This window comes from Periplaneta americana, chromosome 6, assembly GCF_040183065.1.
Source record: "Periplaneta americana isolate PAMFEO1 chromosome 6, P.americana_PAMFEO1_priV1, whole genome shotgun sequence".
NCBI lineage: Eukaryota > Metazoa > Arthropoda > Insecta > Blattodea > Blattidae > Periplaneta > Periplaneta americana.
In genome coordinates this window covers 19,049,721-19,072,204 of record NC_091122.1, presented here as the reverse complement: position 1 = coordinate 19,072,204, position 22,484 = coordinate 19,049,721, and the positions used below count along the sequence as shown (strand labels likewise).

The window sequence follows — 22,484 nt, the reverse complement described above, 5'->3', positions numbered from 1 at the left end:
CTTAGATGCAACAATTTATTTTACTTTCTTTTTGCATATCTATGAAATTAAATTCATTCCAATGCTCTGATAACAGCAAAAATTACGTTCTCCTCTTCAAAATGACTTCTTCATAGTCTGCTTTTTCATTGAAACTTTATTTAAAAATTGAACAGTTACTTTCGACAAATAATTTTATATTAACAGAATTACCGTTCTTTATGTATTTGTGGATCTATGATAAGTAGCGAAATCCAGAGATAGTTTAAATGAAAAAAGAAGCTTATTCAGGACGCTTATGTTAGACTGTGACATCCGTCTGTTAAAATAAGGAAATCCTATATATTGAGGTCACAAAAAATGGCTAAATCCACATATCAGTAATGCAAAAAGATGTAATCTAAACTTCTCTTTATGAAATAACGATGAATAAATTTCAATATAACATTAACATACCCATTCCGGGATACATCCAGATATTCTTTAACATAGTAATCTTGGAATTTGTCTGCAGTTTTTTCAGCAATCCATTTCTGTAAGGAGAAAGATGCATATTTATTGCATGTTAAAACATACAAACAAGGAAATAATTATGAGAGAGAGAGAGAGAGAGAGAGAGAGAGAGAGAGAGAGAGAGGAAAAGGGAGACGAAGAGAGAGGAAGTGGAGAAGACTGAGAAGAGGGAGAGAATTTTATTATATTCACAACACAGAGATGATGAACATCTTATAAGCATCATGCAATCATTAAGGATTAATATTATTATGATGTTCTGAAGCACATATGATATTTCCGTGCAGGAATTCTGCATTACTGTATGATGAAGGATGGATAGAACAGAGAAAAATTCTCTCTGGCACTGGGACTAGAACCTGGGTTTTCAGCTCTACATGCTGATGCTTTGTCCACTAAGCCACACTGGATTCCAGTTCTGTTGTCGGATCGAATCCCCTCAGTTTGTTCTATTTCTCAGTTTTTCCCTTTGGTGGCCTACCCTCTTGTACTGTATCACAGAATATGTGGTAGTGGCACACCTCCGTATATAATGCGTTGGACATTATCCTTCATGAGAAAAACACATGATCACAGCACTTTTATACTGTACTTACATATGCATAAAGTGACTGTATTTATAGCAAAATTTATGTTGATAATCGCAATTTAATGTCCAATTTTTGGCATGAACGCTATCTTTCTTTCTATGTTTGGTAGAAGCAATGTAAATTGCAGGAGATTCAAAACTATGAGGAAGTAAATACAGGGGAAAAAATATATTATAATAATAGGAAAATTGAAGGAATCGAGAAAAAATGTTTGTATAAAACACAGGAAAACATTAATTGAGGGAATGTAAAAAAAGGGCTCGACTGTGTAACTCAAAGTGATAGTATAATTTCACGAATACCTGAGAAATTATTTCATAATTGTTTTTCATATTTTGAAATATTCATATATTTATTTAATTTGATATAGTCACATACACTGAAACCAGAAACTAAAACATATTTACGATTGACAGTATTTTGTTATCTTTTTACTTACCAAGAAGGAGCCATCTAAGTTGCTGCAACTACATACAGCAACTGCCAACTGATCGAACAGCAATCCCACACACACCTCATGATTTTGAACACTTTCCATAACAAGTTCTGTAACATGTAGCACAAATATGCTTCAATCTGCTTAATGTGCATTTATTTTACACAAGTATTTGAAATATAAGAAAAGAATACAAACGTTAAGTAAAACATAAAATTCAAATGGGAGAAGGGGAAAGAAGCAAAAAACACGCCTCTTATTTTTATTGAGTTTATCGTGACATTTTCATGCCTCTACTTAAAAGTACAATAAAATATAATTACAACATCAGAATTTTACAAATAGCAAGTAAGTTTTCAGTACTGTATTGCTTTCATAAAAGATCAATCTATATTCATGTTTTGTTTCTGTTTATACATGTTTAAATAGATTTTACTATATTACTAAACATTATACTAAAGCAATAGAGTAATGGGTGTATAATTTACCAAGGAGTTCCTTAGCACGACCTGCTCTGCCAGATAAATGACTGTCGACACTGCTAGGAGTAGAACGGCCATCACACAGAGACTCCGAATCTGAGATAGCCAAATGTTTAAGTGCCATTACAGCTCCCACTACGCCTTTCTGTTTTAACCTATGAAAATAGAAGATGTAAAATACGAGTCAAAGAACAGGAAGTAGTGTACCTGTTTGTGAAAATTATAGAACTTTGTATGAGTTTCTATAATTTTACAATTACTAAAAAATTCTAGTAAAAATTCACAATCCACAATAAATTTGGTAGAAAAGAAAGCATGCAAGACATTCAGTGTTCTAAATATATGTCACTTTCAGCCGAACAGAACAAAAAATGCCTAAAATATATATTGAAGCTTCTGTAATGTTCCATTTTCAATTTTAATTAATATACTAAATATTTCAATCTTAACTACCATAATATCGTCAATAAAAACACATACATTTTAAAATTACTTAACTATAATTTCTCAGAGTCCCACGCCATAATATCGTGATCTAAGATATCATGCCTAGGACTCATATTACGAAATGCATACTGGTTCAGGTCAAGTCCTCAAGAGGGAGGAATTTTCTCGTATCGTATATACAAAGACTAACAAGTTTTAAGATGAACATTTTTGCAAAACTGTGCATGATACTCAATGGCTAAAATTGCATCTGTTTAGTATCATACTTAACTAACTTATGAGTTCAGAGGTTCTTCAGTTAAGAACTGGTTCCGTGTCTAAGCAGGAGAGTCAGAAAATGTTGATTAAAGATTTGGTAAAAATGTTGCAGTAGGATTACAGGAGGAAAAGTCGTTGTAAGTGCTTACTGGATTATGCAAGAAGGTAGGTGATTCTTGGATCCTGTATTAAATTAAATTATATACAACATTTTAGCGAATGTATCATCTTAAGACAAGAAAACGACCGGCTGCCATAAGCTAAATCCCCTTTGAAAGACTTTGGTTGATCCCATGAGAGTTTAGGTTTACATGTGCATGACTCCACTCTGTTTTTCCTTTGTTTTGTTAGTCTGTTGCTTTTTCTGTCTGTGTAGATCAAATGGTATAACTAATCTATGACAAAGATATATTCAAGAGGTAAATTAAGTGGAAAAGAAACATCCTAGTCGTGTGAACCAGGCGCTGCCCAAAGTGGACTTAGACAAATTCACGTTACAGGAGATGGGTCATTTTTTGTGTCTCAGGCTGTACACTTCCTTCTATGCAAAGCAGGGATGTGAAAAATGATACGAGGAACATTTATCCTTTGATGGCATGCATAAAAGAAAATTGAGATCTGTTTGCTTTGCTGTCTTCTGGTCACACGGTGTCCCTTTATTAGAGTCCCTCAATAATAATAATGGAATGTAAGAATTGAAACAATGAGCATATTCTTTCTGATTGGTTGGATCCAACCATGACCTCCATTAACATACAATTAATAAATCCTCTGTTATCTGTAACTTCTAGATTCTCTTTATAGTGAGAGCTGAGACATTGCATGGTCTCTGTTATCATCAATAATTAAAATATGTAATGATTTGATAGCACTGAAACAGTAAAACAAATCTTCTATAAGTAAAGTCATTGGTCTATATATTGAATACAGATATTAAACAATTTGATACGCAGTTTTATAACATGTTATTTTATAATTTAATGGTTGAGTTGTTTGGACTTTTTCATTGCTAATTTTCAAAAATGGAATGGAATGGAAGGAGTCCAAACAACTCAACCATTAAACTATTCACCGTTGTTCTTCCCTCACCTTCATTCAGGTCAATTATTTTATAACATAATTTATTATATATAATACATAAAAATTATTATCACACTTAGTTTATCACTGAGGAATAAAGAAAAACCTCTTAACTTGTATTTACAAGAGGAAAAGTCGTTGTAAGTGCTTACTGGATTATGCAAGAAGGTAGGTGATGCTTGAATGCTGTATCTCAACTCATATTTGATTATAATCGAGGAACTCTATTCTTTGTAAGACTGCAGAGAAAACTTTTGTGCAGTAGTGGAAAAAAGAATTAGGGAAATACGAGGTGTGCAAAAGGTTTGTTCCTCACTGCTTTATACTTTACTTTTTAATATGTGTGTCCAGCTATAAGCTGGTTACACGTTGTTCACTGTAAATCAAATATGCAATTTTCCAGAGCTGCGGATTGGTGAGAATTTCATGTATTGAGCGATTTTTCATTATTTTCTGCAGTTTACGGTTAGTGTTAATATACTGCTTTATAAAAGAGCAGAAATATAAACGAGTTCCCATATTATTAAACAGTACAGAAATTTGACAGCTTAGACAGTTTGCTACATACGTGACATTTGAACTGGAAAGGTGTTTACGTATCAGCATATGAATTTCATCCTGATGCGTAGAATCTGCACCATCACCATACACAATACTACACAGAAGATCCATCACCTGCCCCACCTGGATAAGATCCATGTCTTGTAAATTATCCAGTAAGCCCTGCAACATAAAAGATACATCTAAGTTACGAACATAAATTCTTCAGAACTGTAAACTCAAGACTCAAGTAGTATGATCAACATCTTAAGTTGCAACAAATGTAAGTAGAAGTTTTAATTACTTACAAATGGCTTTTGAACAACCCATAGGTTCATTGCCGCCCTTACAAAAGCCTGTCATCAGTCCCTATTCTAAGCAAGATTAATCCAGTCCCTACCATCATATCCCACTTCCCTCAAATCCATTTTCATAGTATCCTCCCATCTACGTCTCGGCCTCCCCAAAAGTCTTTTTCTTTCAGGTCTTCCAACTAACTCTCTATATGCATTTCTGGATTCACCCATACGTGCTACATGTTCTGCCCAATGTCTGGATTTAATGTTCCTAATTATGTCTGGTGAAGAATACAATGCATGCAGGTCTGCGTTGTTTAACTTTCTCCATTCTCCTGTAACTTCATCCCTCTTAGTCCAAAAATAAAGGGCACAGGGATATTTTAATGAGTACTTACCATAAGAACGAAAATGTGTTGTAAGAAGTGACACGATTCCACTCCAGCCATTACTGCAAGAGCTAAATTTGATAAACTGATGCCACCAGTTCCAATCAGAAGCAAGAGTTCTTGGATTACATCACGTCTTTCATAGTGTTCCAAATGCACCAGCATCTGTCTACAATAGACAATTATTACAACTGGACAATATAATACATATTTGACTACATTAAAATTTCGTCTACATGCATACCTGACAGAAAACTATAACTGAAATGGCATTTAGTAACATTTTAAATAGCCGGATTTAATAACATGAGATTATTATACAAAATAAAATCAGCATGGACAGCCAATGCCCTAGCCATTCAGCAACTGGTCTGTCACATCATTCAATGTACAATTATATAATTATTTTCATTATAGTTACGTATGATTTAAATCAATAACAATTTCATTAATGTTCAAGCCACATTCACAACTAATTAAATACACATACAATATAGTAGAACTTCATTACATTTTTCATTCAGATAACTAAGGGAAGTGAGCGATATAGTATCACAAAGACAAGATGAAACCACCTAATTGCTTTATCTTAAAATGATGGTGTTATTGGTGCAGAGAAAGGGAAAGGGAAACTAAGCCAGAGCAGGGAGAATTCAAGAGAAAAACACAGAGAGACTGAGGTAGGACAACAGAAAGACAGAAAAGTTATACCATGCTCAGAGGAGGTCCAATTGCATGGCCAGACCACTCCCCTGATTTGACGCTTCTCGATTTATTTCTTTGGGGTGATATCAAGAGCCTCGTTTATGAGACACCAGTAGAAGACCGGAAATGTTAGTAGCCAGGATACTTACAGCATCTGATGTGATTCAGGAGAATGCCTGAGATATTTGGGAGAGTGTACCAGAATTTCCTTAGAAGATACAAATGTCTGTATTGAAAATGGTGATCGCCATTTCGAAAATATTTTTCTGTAATGTACTACACTCATTCATTCATAGTGTTCTACCCAAGAGCAGGATTTTCACTACAAGCCCAGCATTCTCCAATACTTCCCATTTTCTGTCTTTCTCTTTATCTTTTCATATGACCTGTTATCTTAATGTCGTCTATCATCTGATATCTTCTTCTGCTCCGAACTCTTCTCCCGTTCACCATTTCTTCCAGTGCATCTTTCAGGAGGCAGTTTCTTCTCAACCAGTGACCCAGCCAATTCCTTTTCCTCTTTCTGATCAGTATCAGCATCATTCTTTCTTCATCCACTCTTTCAAACACAGCTTCGTTTCTTATTCTGTCTGTCCATTTTACATGCTCAATCCTTCAAATGCTTCTAGTCTCTTCTCTTCACTTTGTCGTAATGTCCATGTTTCAGCCACATACAATGCCACACTCCACACAGAGTACTTCACTAGTCTCTTCCTTAGTTCTTTCTCCAGAGGTTTGCAGAAGATGCTTCATTTTCTATTAAAAGCTTCCTCTGCCATTGCTAATCTCCTTTTGACTTCTTGGCAGCAGCTTATGTTACTGCTTACAGTACAGCCCAAGTATTTAAAGCTGTTCTCTTGCTCTACTGCCTCATTTAGAATTCTCAAGTTTTCCCCCCCTTTACTTTTCTTTTTATGACCATGGTCTTCATCTTGTTGGCATTTATCTTCATTCCACCCATGCTTACAGCTGTTATTTAGCTCCAGTAGCAATTTCATCTCCTTTTACTGTGGAAAGACTCATCATGCCGGTTTTCCAGTTTTTCTTGGGAAAGGTAAATGCTGTAGCTTCCCGTTGCTTTCCGCACACCACTCTCTCTTTCGCATCTTAAAATATCCCAGGGGACTCAGCATGGAAATGAGGCGAGTGGATTTGACTAATTAGGCCCTCTGGACTTCACCGAAATTCGCCACAAGGGTTAAATATCAGTTCTAGCCGGGTTTTTTACCCGATCAAAGACCAGGAAATTCCAATCAACCTTTGCCCCCTACTATACTATTCAACATTAATTGTTACGGAAATGTGTAATCTGTGCAGGCATATGTAACTGTTGATAGTGATTCGTATGTTGGATGGGGACGTTAAGCCTGGCGGCCCCCTGGGTGCTATTCGACAGGAGTAGGCTACGTGCTGGTACCAGGTTTCCCCTTCTCCCTTCCTCACCATCATCCTCACGCGCGCGCGCACGCACGCACGCACACACACGTGTAATCTGCAAGCCTACTTTAACATGGCATTATTAATTACTTCCTGGGGTATGTTGTCCATCATGTACTTAACATTCATAGCCTTATACTTACTCAGGCTTACTTCCCAGATCATGGGTTCCTATTCCGATTGAATGAATGTTGTATATGACTCCTCTATATCCTCCACAAGTTTGGGACAATCTTTTGATTTACACTGTATAACTGTAGGCTCCATATTTTTATGTTATGACAGTTATATCACCTACTTAACTATAATAATAATAATAATACCGTAATAATATACAGTGAAACAATATGCAAATCAGAACTGTAATGATATAAAGATCTCGAATAAAGAAATAATTCTTACTTGAACCACACTCTTCCCAAGTATGACACTGCTGGTTCAGGTGACCTGAGAAGTACAGTTGCCATTGCTATTGCAGTCTTCACATATGTCTTAACTGCCTGAAACAAACATACAGTGACAGTAGAGGCAAAATCTGCACTGAAAAATGTCCATCTTCTCTTTGCCAAACAAGTTACCTGCTGGATAGCATGCTGGCTTCTTACTCAGAGATATGCTGACAGGTTTTCTTTGATTCTATTCTTTTACAATATGTTAATGTGGGACTGGGAATTTAAATAGGACGTTACTCTACACATTCTTTTCTCATTAGTGATTCATACATTTTAATTTATCATCAACAATGATTAAATCGAATTAAAAACATCGTAAAGTAATTGAAAGAATAGAAATATACTATTTCCATGCTTACCCATCGAAGGTTGTCACTTTTTGCATGAAATAAAGTAAATTTTTTTACATAAATGATTTACTGTGAATTTTAAAATCAAGGAAGATAATAAATAATATTTAATGGTAGGAAAAATGAAAGTTATTATTAGTAGAGTAGGTGCAAGAAGAGCTTGCCACAGTAAGCTGCGCGAACTTTCGGGAATGTTCGGGTGCACTCGACCTCGCTTCGATTCGATTGGCAAACTGTCGTCAGTTCTCAGTCGTCTGCTGGCTTGATGTTTCGAGTGAGATTTATCACAGCGCATGTAACAGAACCTAAACCTTGTTGCTAAGTAATTAATAACGTAACATTGTGAAAATACAGACGCACGAAATATGTAATCATGTAATAATTTATATTTGATGTTGTAATAAAACACTTATACTATGTGATTTTATTAAAATGTTCCGATAACTAGGGTACTACGGTCGGTTTATTTTAATCTGTATATACTCCTTATGTTACGAGCGGAGCCTGTTTCGTTTTTCATAAATTTATGACCGTTATAAATAATTCCCTAGTTTGACTGTGTAACGTTTTATTAGCACTTCCTAATTTAGAGCGAAATGGGGGGCATTGTTAAGTACATAGAATGTTATACAGAACTCTGTTATTTAATAAACACACTTTGAACTACATAAAAACTCCTGATATCAGGGATAAAACACAGATTATGTAATGCAAACGCTAGCTTCTACCCGCTCTGCACAGCAACACTCCACATACGAACAGTTCAAGACCGCGCTTTCGAATGCGCCCTGTAATCAGCATTAGGTGATTCATAGCAGCCCTGTAACGAGCATGGCGGCATGACGACCGAATATCGTTCTCTGCGCATCAGTCAAATGGGCAAGCTTTCTTTGCGCTTCCTCTAATATACACTCAAACTTCACACATACCTTAATCCCAAACTTTGGTTCTTTAGTTAGTACTCAATGTTAAGATAATAATTAAAAACCAGTGTGATGTCAAATATTGTATGGGAAAAACAATGTAAATTCTATCAAACTGGGAGGTACTTGCTTTTCTTTTCTTACTGTACCATATATGCTAATACTGTTATGAACATACTTTTTGTATTGTTAAATTATTTTTCTGTAATCTTATAGAATAAAGAAGTTTTTAAAACAGTCTTGACCTTAAATCATAAAATATGATGAATGAAGATACTTCATTACAAACTATGGAGGCCTAATACTGGTCGGTAAAAGTAAAACTTGGTAGTATCTTTAAAATCAGTAACAGAGAAAAATAATGGAATAAAGAGAAATGTATGATAATAAGGAGGGAACAAACAGGAACCTTAAGAGTAAAAATGAGATGAAAATATTAAGCGAATGAATTTTGATGAACTAAAGGACGAAAAGAAGGGACGAACACTAAGAAAAAATTCTGTGTAGGGTTACAGTGAAGTGATTGTAATAGTTGAATAACTCTTGAAGTAAAATAGTACGATAGTTAATGAATAAGGAGAGACAAATTATGTAGGAAGGTTTAGAAGATAAGGCAGATAGTAATATGATTTCTAAGATGAGTTTAAATAAACAGATGACAGACGATGTTACAGTGGATCAGAATACGGAAATAAGACGGTCCACCATAACATAGATGTACTGTATGTGTTATTTGAAAATAAACATTCATATTCATGTATGAAGCTAATCTCGTTTTCAACATGTCCACAGAGCAGGATAAGATTCAAGAATACATTCCCATCAATCTCATTTTCACAAAAATCTTACCTACCTCGTTTTTCTGCCGTGGTTTTCAATTATGACAATACTGTAGATTCTCCTCTTTTATATCTGCAGTGCTCGGGAAAAGTGACATAAGTCAGTTTCCACAAACCTTTTTTGATAATTTATTGACAACTTACACTGATGAATTTAAATACTATTATAGTCACAATCATGCCAGGGTATGAAAGAAAAATTTCACAACCTCGAGCGGGAATCGAACCTGCGACTTCCTGTTCTCCGGTCAGGCGCTCTAACTCTGAGCTATCGAGTTCGTCTCACGCCAAAGGTTTGGAATCATCCTTTCATACTGGCGACTCTGTTATAAGTCACCAAACATCGTAATGATGAAGATTACATAACTTACACTGGTTTATGTCGATTCGATTTTTTTCTGTATGAATTATTGTACTAGGAGAAATACTTATGTATTTTTTTTCCAAGAGAGCAGATGTTCCATAAGTTGTCAATAAATTATCAAAAAAGGTTTGTGGAAACTGACTTATGTCGCTTTTCCCAAGCACTGCAGATATATCAGTCATTCATATTAATTTATAAATGTTCAAGTGGAGATTATAAGAAGTATACTTCCAAACAGTAACTCATCACTACCTGATTATTTATGGAATACATACTGCGAGCAATGTGGTGAAAGTCTTCTCTACAACTGCTTCAGTGATGATACCACCTTTGATCCGATTACGCAGGACACTCTGTACTTGCTTCTTGCGATTCTTAGTAGACGAGTGCAGGAGTAGTAATACGGCTATATCTAAGGGGTTTACACCCGATGAACTGTGAGAATTTAATATGGCTTTGAGCCACACTTCTGCCACTTTAGGGTATCTTAAAGCTCCTTTTTCCAATGTGGATATTATGAGAATTTGATTACTACTATCGATCCCTCCGCTTGGATTCAAATCAAGGTTTTGACGTAACCCTGCCACCACCTAATAGTAAACACATTAGCAGATGAGACCTTCAAATGAAACATGAAAATAAACGAAAACATGATACACAAGTTTATAAATCAGAATACAAAACTACAGCAATTATGTACATAAACCAAGCACTGACAACTCTCTCTCTCTGTGTGTATGTATATACATAGAGTGTACACACTCTCTTTGTGTGTATGTACACTGACGTTCAAAGTTATCCAACCTACGATTTTATGATTGTGTAACCAAACTTTCCAACCACAGGATAAGTCAGAACCAAAGATATGAAAAATTAACAACCTTTGAAAGAGTTCCATTATTGGGAGCAGTTAAAAAGTGTCCGGGAAAATGATTATATAGATTAAGCATAAATTATTCTTCTAAAAGACAATATTAGCGATTTCCAGCCATGTCAGTGTTGTTTTACAATCAGCAGAGTGGGATGAAAAATTGAATTCTATAACATTGATATATTTTCTACGATTGGCAACAGTGACTGTTACATTCGCCATCTATTCATAGAAGTAATAACTAAGAATCCACACTTACACCAACAAATTATCGATCACTATCGATTAGAAGGATCAGATATCTTTGAACGTCAGTGTACAAATACACACAGTACTCTCTCTCTCTTTGTGTATAAGATGTACATATACACACAGTAAACACGTATGTGCTTCTTTTTTATATGATATTCTACCATTGCCTTGTCAATATTGTGAACTAACACTCCTGACAATCACAGTGTATCAATATGAGGTATTTTGGGCTGTTTTCTTCCATTAACACAGAAAAAAATTTAATATTACCTCCATTAAACACACTCAACACAAGATAAATAATAAACGTGATCACAATTTCATTTCTCTTCATCACAGAACTGCCTGAAAGCTATTTTGTCTGCAGGCATTTTTTTTGCACTTTTTTATTGATACAATGAATTTATTAAACAGAAATAAATGATAAAATTGTCTTTATAATGCTTTTCTATGGGAGAGTTGTTGCTTCACACTTTCTGTTTCAAGTGACCCTACAAGAACAACAAGACAGCAATCCAACATTAATAATTCATTCCACTAACACTGTCTAAGGTTTGTAGCCATCTTGCTGGAAGCAAAACTCACTTCCATTATCTAGTAATTGTTAAGAAAACATAGTATATTTAAGTCACACGGAGTTAGTGTGCACTCGAAGTTGGTTGCTTGACGGTTGTCAGCCCACTTTGAGGTCTGTGGATATAGAGGGAAAAATTGGATTGGTGTCGGGTAGAGTTCCCAGGTAGCTCAGTTGGTAGAGCGTTGGTACGTTAAACCAAAGGTCCCGGGTTCGATTCCCGGCCCCGGAACAATTTTTCCCTCGAAATTATTCAAATCAACTTTACAGGGAGTTATACCTGAAATCTTGATTTGCATAATACACGTCACTGTTTGTTAACAGAAAACCACAATTTAAGTCACACGGAGTTAGTGTGCACTCGAAGTTGGTTGCTTGACGGTTGTCAGCCCACTTTGAGGTCTGTGGATATAGAGGGAAAAATTGGATCGGTGTCGGGTAGAGTTCCCAGGTAGGTCAGTTGGTAGAGCGTTGGTACGTTAAACCAAAGGTCCTGGGTTCGATGCCCGGCCCCGGAACAATTTTTTCCCTCAAAATTATTCATATCAACTTTACAGGGAGTTATACCTGAAATCTTGATTTGCACATAGTATATCACTTTCGTAAATTTTTGTATTTACTGTTTTTAGAAGAATGTTGATTCTATTATTCCTTACGCACTTAAAACACATCATACACCAATTTTGGCATTATATGTATAACTGTTCTTTCTGAGAAGGGAGATTTCTAAGTTTCAATATCCATTGTTCTATGATGCCCCAAGCCCATTTAAATGAGAAATGCATCATCTGAGGAAGAAAAAAAAAAAAAAAAAAAGGTGTAAATTTCATTTGCTGCAATATGTTGAACATAACTGCAAAAATGTGCGCGACTTTCACCACTTACTACCTGTGGAGTAATGGTCAGCGCGTCTGGCCGCGAAACCAGGTGGCCCAGGTTCGAATCCTGGTCGGGGCAAGTTACCTGGTTGAGGTTTTTTCCGGGGGTTTTCCCTCAACCCAATACGAGCAAATGCTGGGTAACTTTCGGTGCTGGACCCCGGACTCATTTTACCGGCATTATCACCTTCATGTCATTCAGACGCTAAATAACCTAGATGTTGATACAGCGTCGTAAAATAACCCAATAAAATAAAAAAAAAAATTCACCACTTACTTTGCAGCAGGACTGAAGAACTTTGTTGCAATTCACGAAAAGACAATGAAACATTTGCCTACAGTGCATGACGTCTCAGAGAATAAAATACCTTCCACAAAAATTATGCACCCCACCTTCACCTAGTTAATTTTAATTTGGCCCTTTCTATGCAAAAGGTTGAGACATCTGCGCTAGAATGCAAGTATGTTGTGCCATCACTTAACTGTGACTATCACAGAATTTAAATTAGTACTGAAGTAAAAACTATATGTACTGTGAGTTCATACAATCTTTTGCACAACAGTGATGCCTTGCTCCTCGCCAGGTGCACTCTAGTCCTGGTAAATCACTATATAAAAACACTCAATATTTCATTACATTACATGCATAATGTAAGTTACTTTCACAACGTACCTCTGTTAAGTTCTCAAGTGGCTGACCAGAAGAGAGCAGGAAACTTATTATAACCGGTAAAAACTCTGGTGGGGCTGTGTTTAGATATTTTACCATCAAGCTGCACACCTCTATTCTCAAAGTACTTTCAAAACATAAATTTTCCAAACACTCCATAATTGCTGGTGTCAGCTTGAAATCTGTTTTCAGAAGATTACTGAAACGAAAATTAAAATAATTAATGTGAATATGTGATAAGTAAACAATAAATATATGTTATTTTTCTAAAGTTTTTTCTTTATCAATAAAGAAATGTAATAAATTCCAATCCACTTTATATTATATTCTCTGTAACTAACTTACTACGTAGCTGCATGTAATGCAAAGTGAAAAACTATACTTAAAATATAAAGCATAATTATTCACCTCAATTTTAAAGCTGCTTCATTATGTTGTTCATCAGTAATAATATCAGGAAGACAGAAAATAATTTCTCTCTGAACCTGAAAAATTTGTTTCAGATTAATTCTTTCAGAAAAAGAAAACATTAGAACAGTATGTGTCATAAAAAGATTATTCACAATTATAAGCAAGACAATGAACGATTTAATACAGGCTTGTGAAAAAACGTATCATATCAGGTACGTTAATAATTCAGCAAATCTGAATTGGTTAGTAATCATTTTTATGTAAAGGTACGTCTATTTCAACACTGAATTGCATGTTTAATTTCCAAATGAAGAAAACTTCCAATTCCGAGACTTAACCTTTAATAATTGAAACACATTAAATAATGCATTAATTTACATTACCTTGATTTGTCTATTGAGTTTGCACGAAGCAAAACATAAGTTTTTGGAAGATATTTACCAGATTACAAAGGAAAAAAATTTGGAATGAAATTTGGGCATATAGGATAGGAGTATAAAAATTAACTAAAAAAAATCAAATATATTGTGAAACCAGAAGAATAACTGATTAAATTCAGTGGTTTACCATTAAAAACAACAAACAATACTATTCTGTCTTTAAAATTCTTCAATACATAATTAAATAACCACTGCAAAATATAATATGAGACGATACAAGATTCTGTGAAGTCCATATTTCATATCAAGGCTAAAGAATATAAGGGCTGGCTCACAATGGCATTTAACTGTCCCTATTCTGCCCACACTGATAGGGGGTGACACTATTACGGGACAGCCAGCCAACTATACTCCATGCAGCATCCATTTAGCATTTGAAAATTCGTACTTGGGATTAGTGTCCAGTGGACAAATTATATAAATTTAAATACAAGATTTCAAATGCCTTTGATTCGAAATAATATATGAGAAGTGACTGAAAAGGAAGGTTAATGTTACTTCAAGATGCAATGCAGTCAGTATGCACTGATAATTGAATTCAGCACACCTGTTGCTAATGTTTAGAATTCATTGCATTATATTGTCGTCTTTTTTATTAAAAAATCAAACTGCTTCAACAGCTTATAAAAAAGCTCCATTTGTTTTTCGAATTACAGTGAAAGCTCAGTAAGATGCTCTTCAAGGGACCGCACAAAAATAGCATATTAAATGGGACCGTGTATTAGTGAGAGTGGGTCATTTTTGGATTTTTTAAATTTTAACACAAAGGTAAGACTCGGCATAAACATTTGTTGAAGAAATTTAAGAATTAAATACTGTAATTATGCAGGACAAAAGGTTATTTTATTTCCTTTCCTTTCAGAAAATGTCAGAACAAATACACTGTCTTATCAATTAAAGTGCAAAAGTAAAAAATTCTTTTCTATCTTGCACTTGATCCAGTACTATGAATAAATTGCATTTTTCACACGATTTAAATCGGAAGTGACATCAGTAATTTGACTACTAGAAACATTAAGGAATTTACTAATCACAGACATCATGGCAAGGGCTTTATTGCGAGAAGAATTTGGAATGCCTACCGCTTCCACTTCCTGTTTGTCTAGTCTTCACTGACAATGCAATTTAAAACTGCCAGCAAGGACAGGTTCTGAATACAGTAGTCTTGCAGGTACTCATGGGTCGCTTGCCATTCTATTGTATTGACCAAACAAAGACTCCTACAGATCCTTGAATATGCGGGCAGTAGCGGTAAATGTAGAAGTTCAGAAAAATTTTCTCAGTACCCTTTAAAGTACGATATTTCAGAGTTTTCAGCAGATGAAAGAGTGAATTAAAGGGATGATGAGGATATTAAGCAGTAGATTTTTACATGGTTTTATATATTGTTTTAAGAAATTTTTTTCTTTACTGGTTCATATTTTTTATTTTGTAATGTATTTTTTAGTTATTTGTTGGTAATTCGCTTTTTAAGGGAGCGGACGAAAAGAGCATATAATGAGGGACAGTGTAATAAATGGGTGTGTATTATCGGGGTTTCACTGTATGTAGTTCCTGTCAAAGAAAAAGAATATTATGTTTAAAAAAATGATTAAGATAGAATAACATACACTGTAACTAATATAAATGTCTAAATATAAACTATTATAGCTTAAAAGTCATGAAAACAGAAATCGAAATTAACATACTGGTACCTGTGTTTCCACTGGAAACACACAGTTGCTGTACACAAAATTACTAGACTAATAACTAAAATTATGACTAACTAACTAAAGCGAAGACAATGTATATTTCATTAATGATGTCACTCCATAACACACTGTGTAACTGTCACTGTAAGCAGGTTTGTCTACTTAACACACTGAAACAAAGTAACATCTTTCCCCCATATCGACCTGTCCCTTAATCCATTACAAACATAAGTACAGAAGTCAAGACTCACTCAGTCTTCACTTAAAATTATTTCTTGATTTACGCCACTTCACATTTTTGATCACACTTTCGATCACCTAGTTTATTTTTGTTTAAATGCCTTAACCTGATAAAAGTTCGCAATCTGAAGTATAAGTGAACTGCTAAGGGGCATACATTTTAAAATTTGCTTCTCAAAATACTTCTTAAACATGATATTACATCCTTCAGTCTGTCCATTGAATTACCATGCATTTTCACAAGTTCAATTTCAATTGGCTAATAGTCTAATAGTACTTTTCAGTTCATTAGATGCTCCTGTTAAATCAATATGTGATAATGTGTGTGTGTGTCAAATGCCTACCCACTTCACTTTGCGTGATTTGGGTTCCGCATACTGCGGATAGATGACAGGACTGTGACCCATTTTCAAATTGCACACCACATCGGTGGGCCACATTATGCATAATGTGTATCTGTGAAGAGTTATGTCGTGTACTAGGGTAAGTGTATGTTAAGTGTTCGTGTAAGTGTAGTGTAGGGAATAGGTGAGGATGATGATGAAGATGAAGAAGGGAGAAGGAGAAACCTGGTGCTGGCACATAGCCTACTCCAGTCGAATAGCACCAAGGGGGCTGCCAGGCTTAACGTGGATATCCACATATTCACATGTGCCACAGAAAGACCTAGTACTGCACTGACGTCATGGTGGCTCTAGTTGAGTGCAGGAAGTGGAAGGTATGAAGTGGCAAGCACCCAATCAAAGAAGCGAGCCAGCCCTTATATTCTCTAACTTTAATTTCACAGGATTATTTTAAAAGTGCTAAAAAACATTTTAAGCTTTATAAACTCACTGCTAATGGTGCAGCATCTAAAACTTCAAAGAGGTGACCATTCAGTGTTTTACCATCTACAATGTGCTCAAGCTGACGCATCTGACGGAGAATGATTCTAATCCATGGTGTGTCTGTGGTAGAATCAGGATCCCTACAAGGAAAATAGAATTATACAACATGAGTTCTACTGACAATATAAAATGACCAGAAACAAAGGTGCATTCTTAAATTTTAAAGGTCACATAAGCAACAGATCAACTCTAATTGGCATAAAATATAAGCATGCTTCTTTTCAAACAATATGATTTAAATACAATCCAAATATTAATATAATTAAAAATTATCTTACTTATGTTTCTTACACATTTCTGTAAGTATTTTTATAAAAAAAAAATTGTGTAATGTAACATTTCTTCACAATCTATGGAACTAAACCAAGTTAGCCCTATTCATGAAGTGATAAAAAACAAATATATGAAAGCTATTATTGGAGAAAAATTCGTTCTGGCACTGGGAATCGAACTCAGGACCTCTCAGCTCTGCACGCTCTTTCCATCTGAGCTATAACGGGACCCAATTCATGGTGCCGGCCGAACTCTCCTCCTTTGTATCATCAATATATATTTTTTTTTTAATCTAATGCCACCATGTTGTCTTTTCGACATTTCTGGTCTTCTCTCCTGGCCGTGGCTTAGTTGTAACCCACTTCTGTGGTTGGGGCGCCTGGAAGGCGGAGTTACATGTATCATCAATATAAATAGATACATGAAAATATTTTTTCAAAAGAATTCTCTTCTTTATGTTTATATTTGTGTAATGCTTTACTGCTAGAACTTCAACTAATAAAAGTGTAAATTTCATATATTTCACTTTTCATACCAATTTTTCTCACTTAATAATAAAGCTAATTAGTAACATTTCAATAGCTGTACTAATATTCATAAAAGGAGATTTAAAATTATGTAATAATTACAGAGGAAAAAGCCTTTTAAATTCAAGATACAAAATCTATGCAAATATACTTACTTACTTACAAACGGCTTTTAAGGAACCCGGAGGTTCATTGCTACCCTCACATAAGCTTGCCATTAGTCTCTATCCTGAGCAAGCTCAATCCAGTCCCTACCATCATATCCCACCTCCCTCAAATCCATTTTAATATTATCCCCTCATCTACGTCTCTGCCTCCCCAAAGCTCTTTTTCCCCTCAGGTCTTCCAACTAACACTCTATATGCATTTCTAGATTCACCTCTTCTATATGCCCTGTCCATCGCGAATGTCTGGATTTAATGTTCCTAATTATGTTAAGTGAAGAATACAATTAGTGCAGTTCTGTTTTGTGTAACTTTCTCCATTCTCCTGTAACTTCATCCTTCTCAGCCCCAAATATTTTCCTAAGAACCTTATTCTCGAACAACCTTATGCTCTGTTCCTCTCTCAAAGTGAGAGTCCAAGTTTCACAATCATACAGAACAACTGGTAAAATAACTGTTTTTTTAATTCCTAACTTTCAGCTTTTTTGAAAGTAGACTGGATGACAAAGGCTTTTCAACCAAATAATACCACGCATTTCTCATATTTATTCTGCATTTAATTTCCTCTCGAGTGTCATTTATATTTGTCACTGTTGCTCCAAGTTATTTGAATTTCTCCACCTTTCCAAAGGATAAATTTCCAATTTTTATATTTCCATTTCGTACTAAGTTATGTTCTGATCACGAGGCATAATCATATACTTTGTTTTTGCAGGGTTTTCCATGCATATTTCCTCACAAAATATCCAATCATCCACAGCTGTGGAGTAACCAGGTGACCCGGGTTCAAATGCCAGTTGGAGCAGTTACCTGGTTCACGTTTTTTTTTCGGGGTTTTCCCTCAACCCAATACGAGCAAATGCTGGGTAACTTTCGGTGGTGGACCTCGGACTCATTTCACTGGCATTATTTCATTCAGATGCTACATAACCTAGATATTGATACAGCATCGTAAAATAACTCAATATAAAAAAAGATCCAATCAAGTAATTGACCCGAGTGGGATTCAAACCATGTCTGAGAGCAGCCTCACTGGTGAGTCCTGCTAGCTACCCCAAGACTATGCCAGTGGCATCTATGTTTTTTACGTGTCATTAGAATAGAGTCCCACTACTGTACGTCTGAGTGGTTATGTCACAGGGTCATCGAAACGTGGGAAATCACATGACAGTTACTTAGTTAACAGAGACCTTTTCTTTAAAATATTTTAAATACATAGACTTCTGAATCTGTACAACAAATATTTTCAGGAAAGAGCCTAACAGCCCAGCCACTAGCCTTTACAGAGGAGCCAGCAGAAACAGGTAGCGGAAACCAAGATGCGACATAACCATTTGGACAGACAATAACTGGGATTGGGGCCTGTTTGAATTGTCGAAAATAAAATTCAGATTAAGTGGGGGACAGGAATGCAAGCAGGGAAACCATGCCTTATCATTTCCTTACCCTTCACTTCCACTGCTTTGTTTAGTTTCGAGGTATATGAAGCATTGGCGGTTCGTTAAGATTATCTGCGCTTTGTCAGAAGAATCTGACAGATTATCGTAATAGTATAGAAAGCAAAGCTAATTCTTTCACTAGTGACATTTTGAGTTTCTAAATATTGTAGTATTAAATTGAGTTTTAGTTCAAATAGGCCTACTATTTTTTTTTCCTTCCGCTTCTTTTTTTTGGCCTGTTCGGATTATTCAGAATTTCGAATTTGCAGGGTTCAAAATAGTGGAGTTTTACTGTACTTATATTAGGTGTTTGAAGGGCAGAAGTTCCTAATTTAATTATGCACAGTAAGAAATACACAAAAATGTTATTAAAATTTTTAAACAGAATTGTAAAAGAAAATAATATAACAACTCACTCATCTCCAGTCATTGCAAATTCTCCTACTTTCTCGAGAAGAAATTCGGAAAGCCGGGGTTGTAAACAATCAATTGACAGAAGAAGGCGCACCAAACTCTCCTGCATATTTCCTCTTGCATCCTTACAGTCTGCAGATGTCTTGAAAAACAATTCATTACCATTAGTATACACCGATTTGTCCATCCTGATATTTCTGCGAAAAATGCTGGCTTTAGAGTGTTCAATGTTAACGTATATTTAAATGTATTTTTTAGAGACCTGTTAGAGATCTTTTAACACTAGGCATGTTAAAACTGATTATTATACAGAAGCACGCAAAAAGTACTTTCAACACTACTGCAAAAACAACTTTTAACAATGGCTTTCAACTCTATGCACCAATGGTCAACTGTTTCCACCAGATATCACATGGAAACAATCACAACTGATCAATAAAGTGATACAAGTAATACCAAGCCTATATTTAAAGATGACTGTTTTTGGTTATCATCATCTCATCTCATCACAGATGTAGTGTAAACCAACCTTTTATGGAGCATCTTGCAACGACTCCATCAGTAAATTGGTCTACACAATTGCTTTCATACGTGTGAATGACGAACAGTCAAGTACCCGCCATTAGTTAAAAAAAATCTTCACTGCTTACTTCAGGACGATTTGATAAAATTAAGGCGGTTGACTGTAGTGAACCGACTGGCACAATTCAGTGATTTTCTTTGCCCAATGCTGGAAAACAATCGAACACTTAGACTAAAAGTAAGCCATGGTCTGTACCTTTGTATGAGTGAGGACCTTCTTGAAGTTACTATTTTCATTACAATATTTCTCAAAATCCTCAATAAAATTTTCAACATTCTTCGGATACAGAGGATTTTTCTTTAAGTAATAAGTCACATCACGTGCGAAAATGGCTTGATCTCGAGCTGTAACAAAATATAAACATTAAGTTACGCAAGTCACAGAAAAATTTTTAAGGAAATTCGAGGTCCGTTTCTGGGTAATTTGCTAGGAGCAGTGTTGCATATAGACCACTTTTACACTAAACCTAAAATTTGTTTTTGCAAGATATACTAAAACACTAACCTAACCTAACCTTTTCATTAATCTGCGACAGGTTACGTTAGGTTAGTTTAGTGTTTTAGTATACATTGTACACACTAAGGTTAGGATTAGTGTAAAAGTGGTCTATATGCAACGACGTCTCCTAGCAAATTACCCAGGGAACCTTATTATTAGTGCAAGTCAATATTCCGCGAATCACTTAATTTAGCAATGTGTCTGCTAAGTGAGTTTGTGTACTGTATGACGGTCATCTTCATTCATATGACCTAGCAAACTGTCCAAATCTCTTATAGAGAATGTATTTATTTAGTTTTCATAGTTTACCCAACAACAATAAGGGTAAACTACTTACAAATAACAAAAAGGTAGCAATTGAAAAAACTTATACAAACTAACTAAACTGCATATAGGCCTAGATTGGGCTTTTTGTATTACTATGTATGCTGTTGAGAAGGCATTTTCCCATAACAGTGCATGCAATTTTGCAGGGGAATTTCTAAGTGTCCGCTATTCAGATGTTAATTTTAAAAAGTTTCACTGTAATAACTCAGAGAATGAGATATTTTTATGTAATGTAATACACCTCTGCCTTCTGTAAATCACAGGTCTACCAAGCAACACAAGATTAAGCTGTCTCACCGTCGTAAAATACAGAACAATGGTACAGCACTCCGTATTTTGCTGGGTTCCAGATTACAATGATATGGGTATGTTAGGTTTCTTTCTCTGTATAAGTAAATGTTTTGACGTTGGGTCAATGTTACTTATGTCCCGCCCACTATAGAGACATAGGCAAATTTTACACATATTTAGTATAACTTGTTGCTTCTTTGACAGTTTAGGTTCGGTTAGTTTAGGTTTTTGTTATAGCCTACCTTGCAACGATTATAGCGCAACATTGGCAGTGATAAAAGTGAAATATTCGTTCAGTGGGCGTTGGATACTCTAAATTCACCGTTATTTCTATTTTTCGCCCTTTAAATAAATGAACAGTTCTGTAAATTATACACAAGAGGTATACATTAGCCTATACGTACAAAGCTCATTTGTAGTATCTCCATCCTGGAAAACATATCCAGAGTTTGTTACCACTTCTTCGAAGTAGGACCTGGATACACAAGGTCTATGACGCTTGACAGAAGCGTTGTTCTTTTCAGTGTCGACTTCCTTTCTCTTTTGCGATGTCGTTGGCAATTCGAATGGAATATTTTCAATTGCAGCAGCTTCAGATACGGGTGTAGATGTCACCAATCGTGCCGGACTAAGTCCGATTTTTGGAGTCCTAGACTTTCTTTTGTACATAATTTGCACTTCAACGGCGAACTTTCTTTATGTGTATATTGTAACGAAATAAAATGCTCAATATTCATTACACAGAATATACTCCGCAAATCATTACTTTGTAGAAGAACGAAAATTCAACTATCACGTGAAATAGAATACCGCGCGAAATGATATCCAGAGTACTTAGAACACGATCAACCAACTGTCGAAAAGTGGCACAAATGTGCAGCACAAGCGCTCAAGGTATATTGGTATATTCATCCATGGTATATTCCAAACGGCAAATGACAAGTTCGTTTGTAAATTATGTGGTACACACTGCA

General features: G+C 35.4%; 1 protein-coding gene across 2 annotated transcripts in view; it reads right to left on the bottom strand.

Moving 5' to 3' along the window:
- Fancd2 overlaps window positions 1–22,459 on the bottom strand; it is a 52,424-nt gene extending 29,965 nt beyond the window's left edge. For both annotated transcript variants that reach the window (XM_069827679.1, XM_069827680.1), the window contains exons 1-13: window positions 21,915–22,459; window positions 20,590–20,738; window positions 19,814–19,953; window positions 16,942–17,074; window positions 13,734–13,810; window positions 13,329–13,524; window positions 10,356–10,670; window positions 7,555–7,652; window positions 5,020–5,179; window positions 4,354–4,508; window positions 2,007–2,155; window positions 1,522–1,628; window positions 436–512 (exon numbers count right to left, since the gene is read on the bottom strand). In XM_069827679.1, coding sequence (XP_069683780.1) covers window positions 436–512; window positions 1,522–1,628; window positions 2,007–2,155; window positions 4,354–4,508; window positions 5,020–5,179; window positions 7,555–7,652; window positions 10,356–10,670; window positions 13,329–13,524; window positions 13,734–13,810; window positions 16,942–17,074; window positions 19,814–19,953; window positions 20,590–20,738; window positions 21,915–22,179 — 2,021 coding nt within the window. In that variant the 5' untranslated portion in view covers window positions 22,180–22,459. The remainder of the gene's footprint in view (window positions 1–435; window positions 513–1,521; window positions 1,629–2,006; window positions 2,156–4,353; window positions 4,509–5,019; window positions 5,180–7,554; window positions 7,653–10,355; window positions 10,671–13,328; window positions 13,525–13,733; window positions 13,811–16,941; window positions 17,075–19,813; window positions 19,954–20,589; window positions 20,739–21,914) is intronic.
- Window positions 22,460–22,484: the final 25 nt, after the last annotated feature.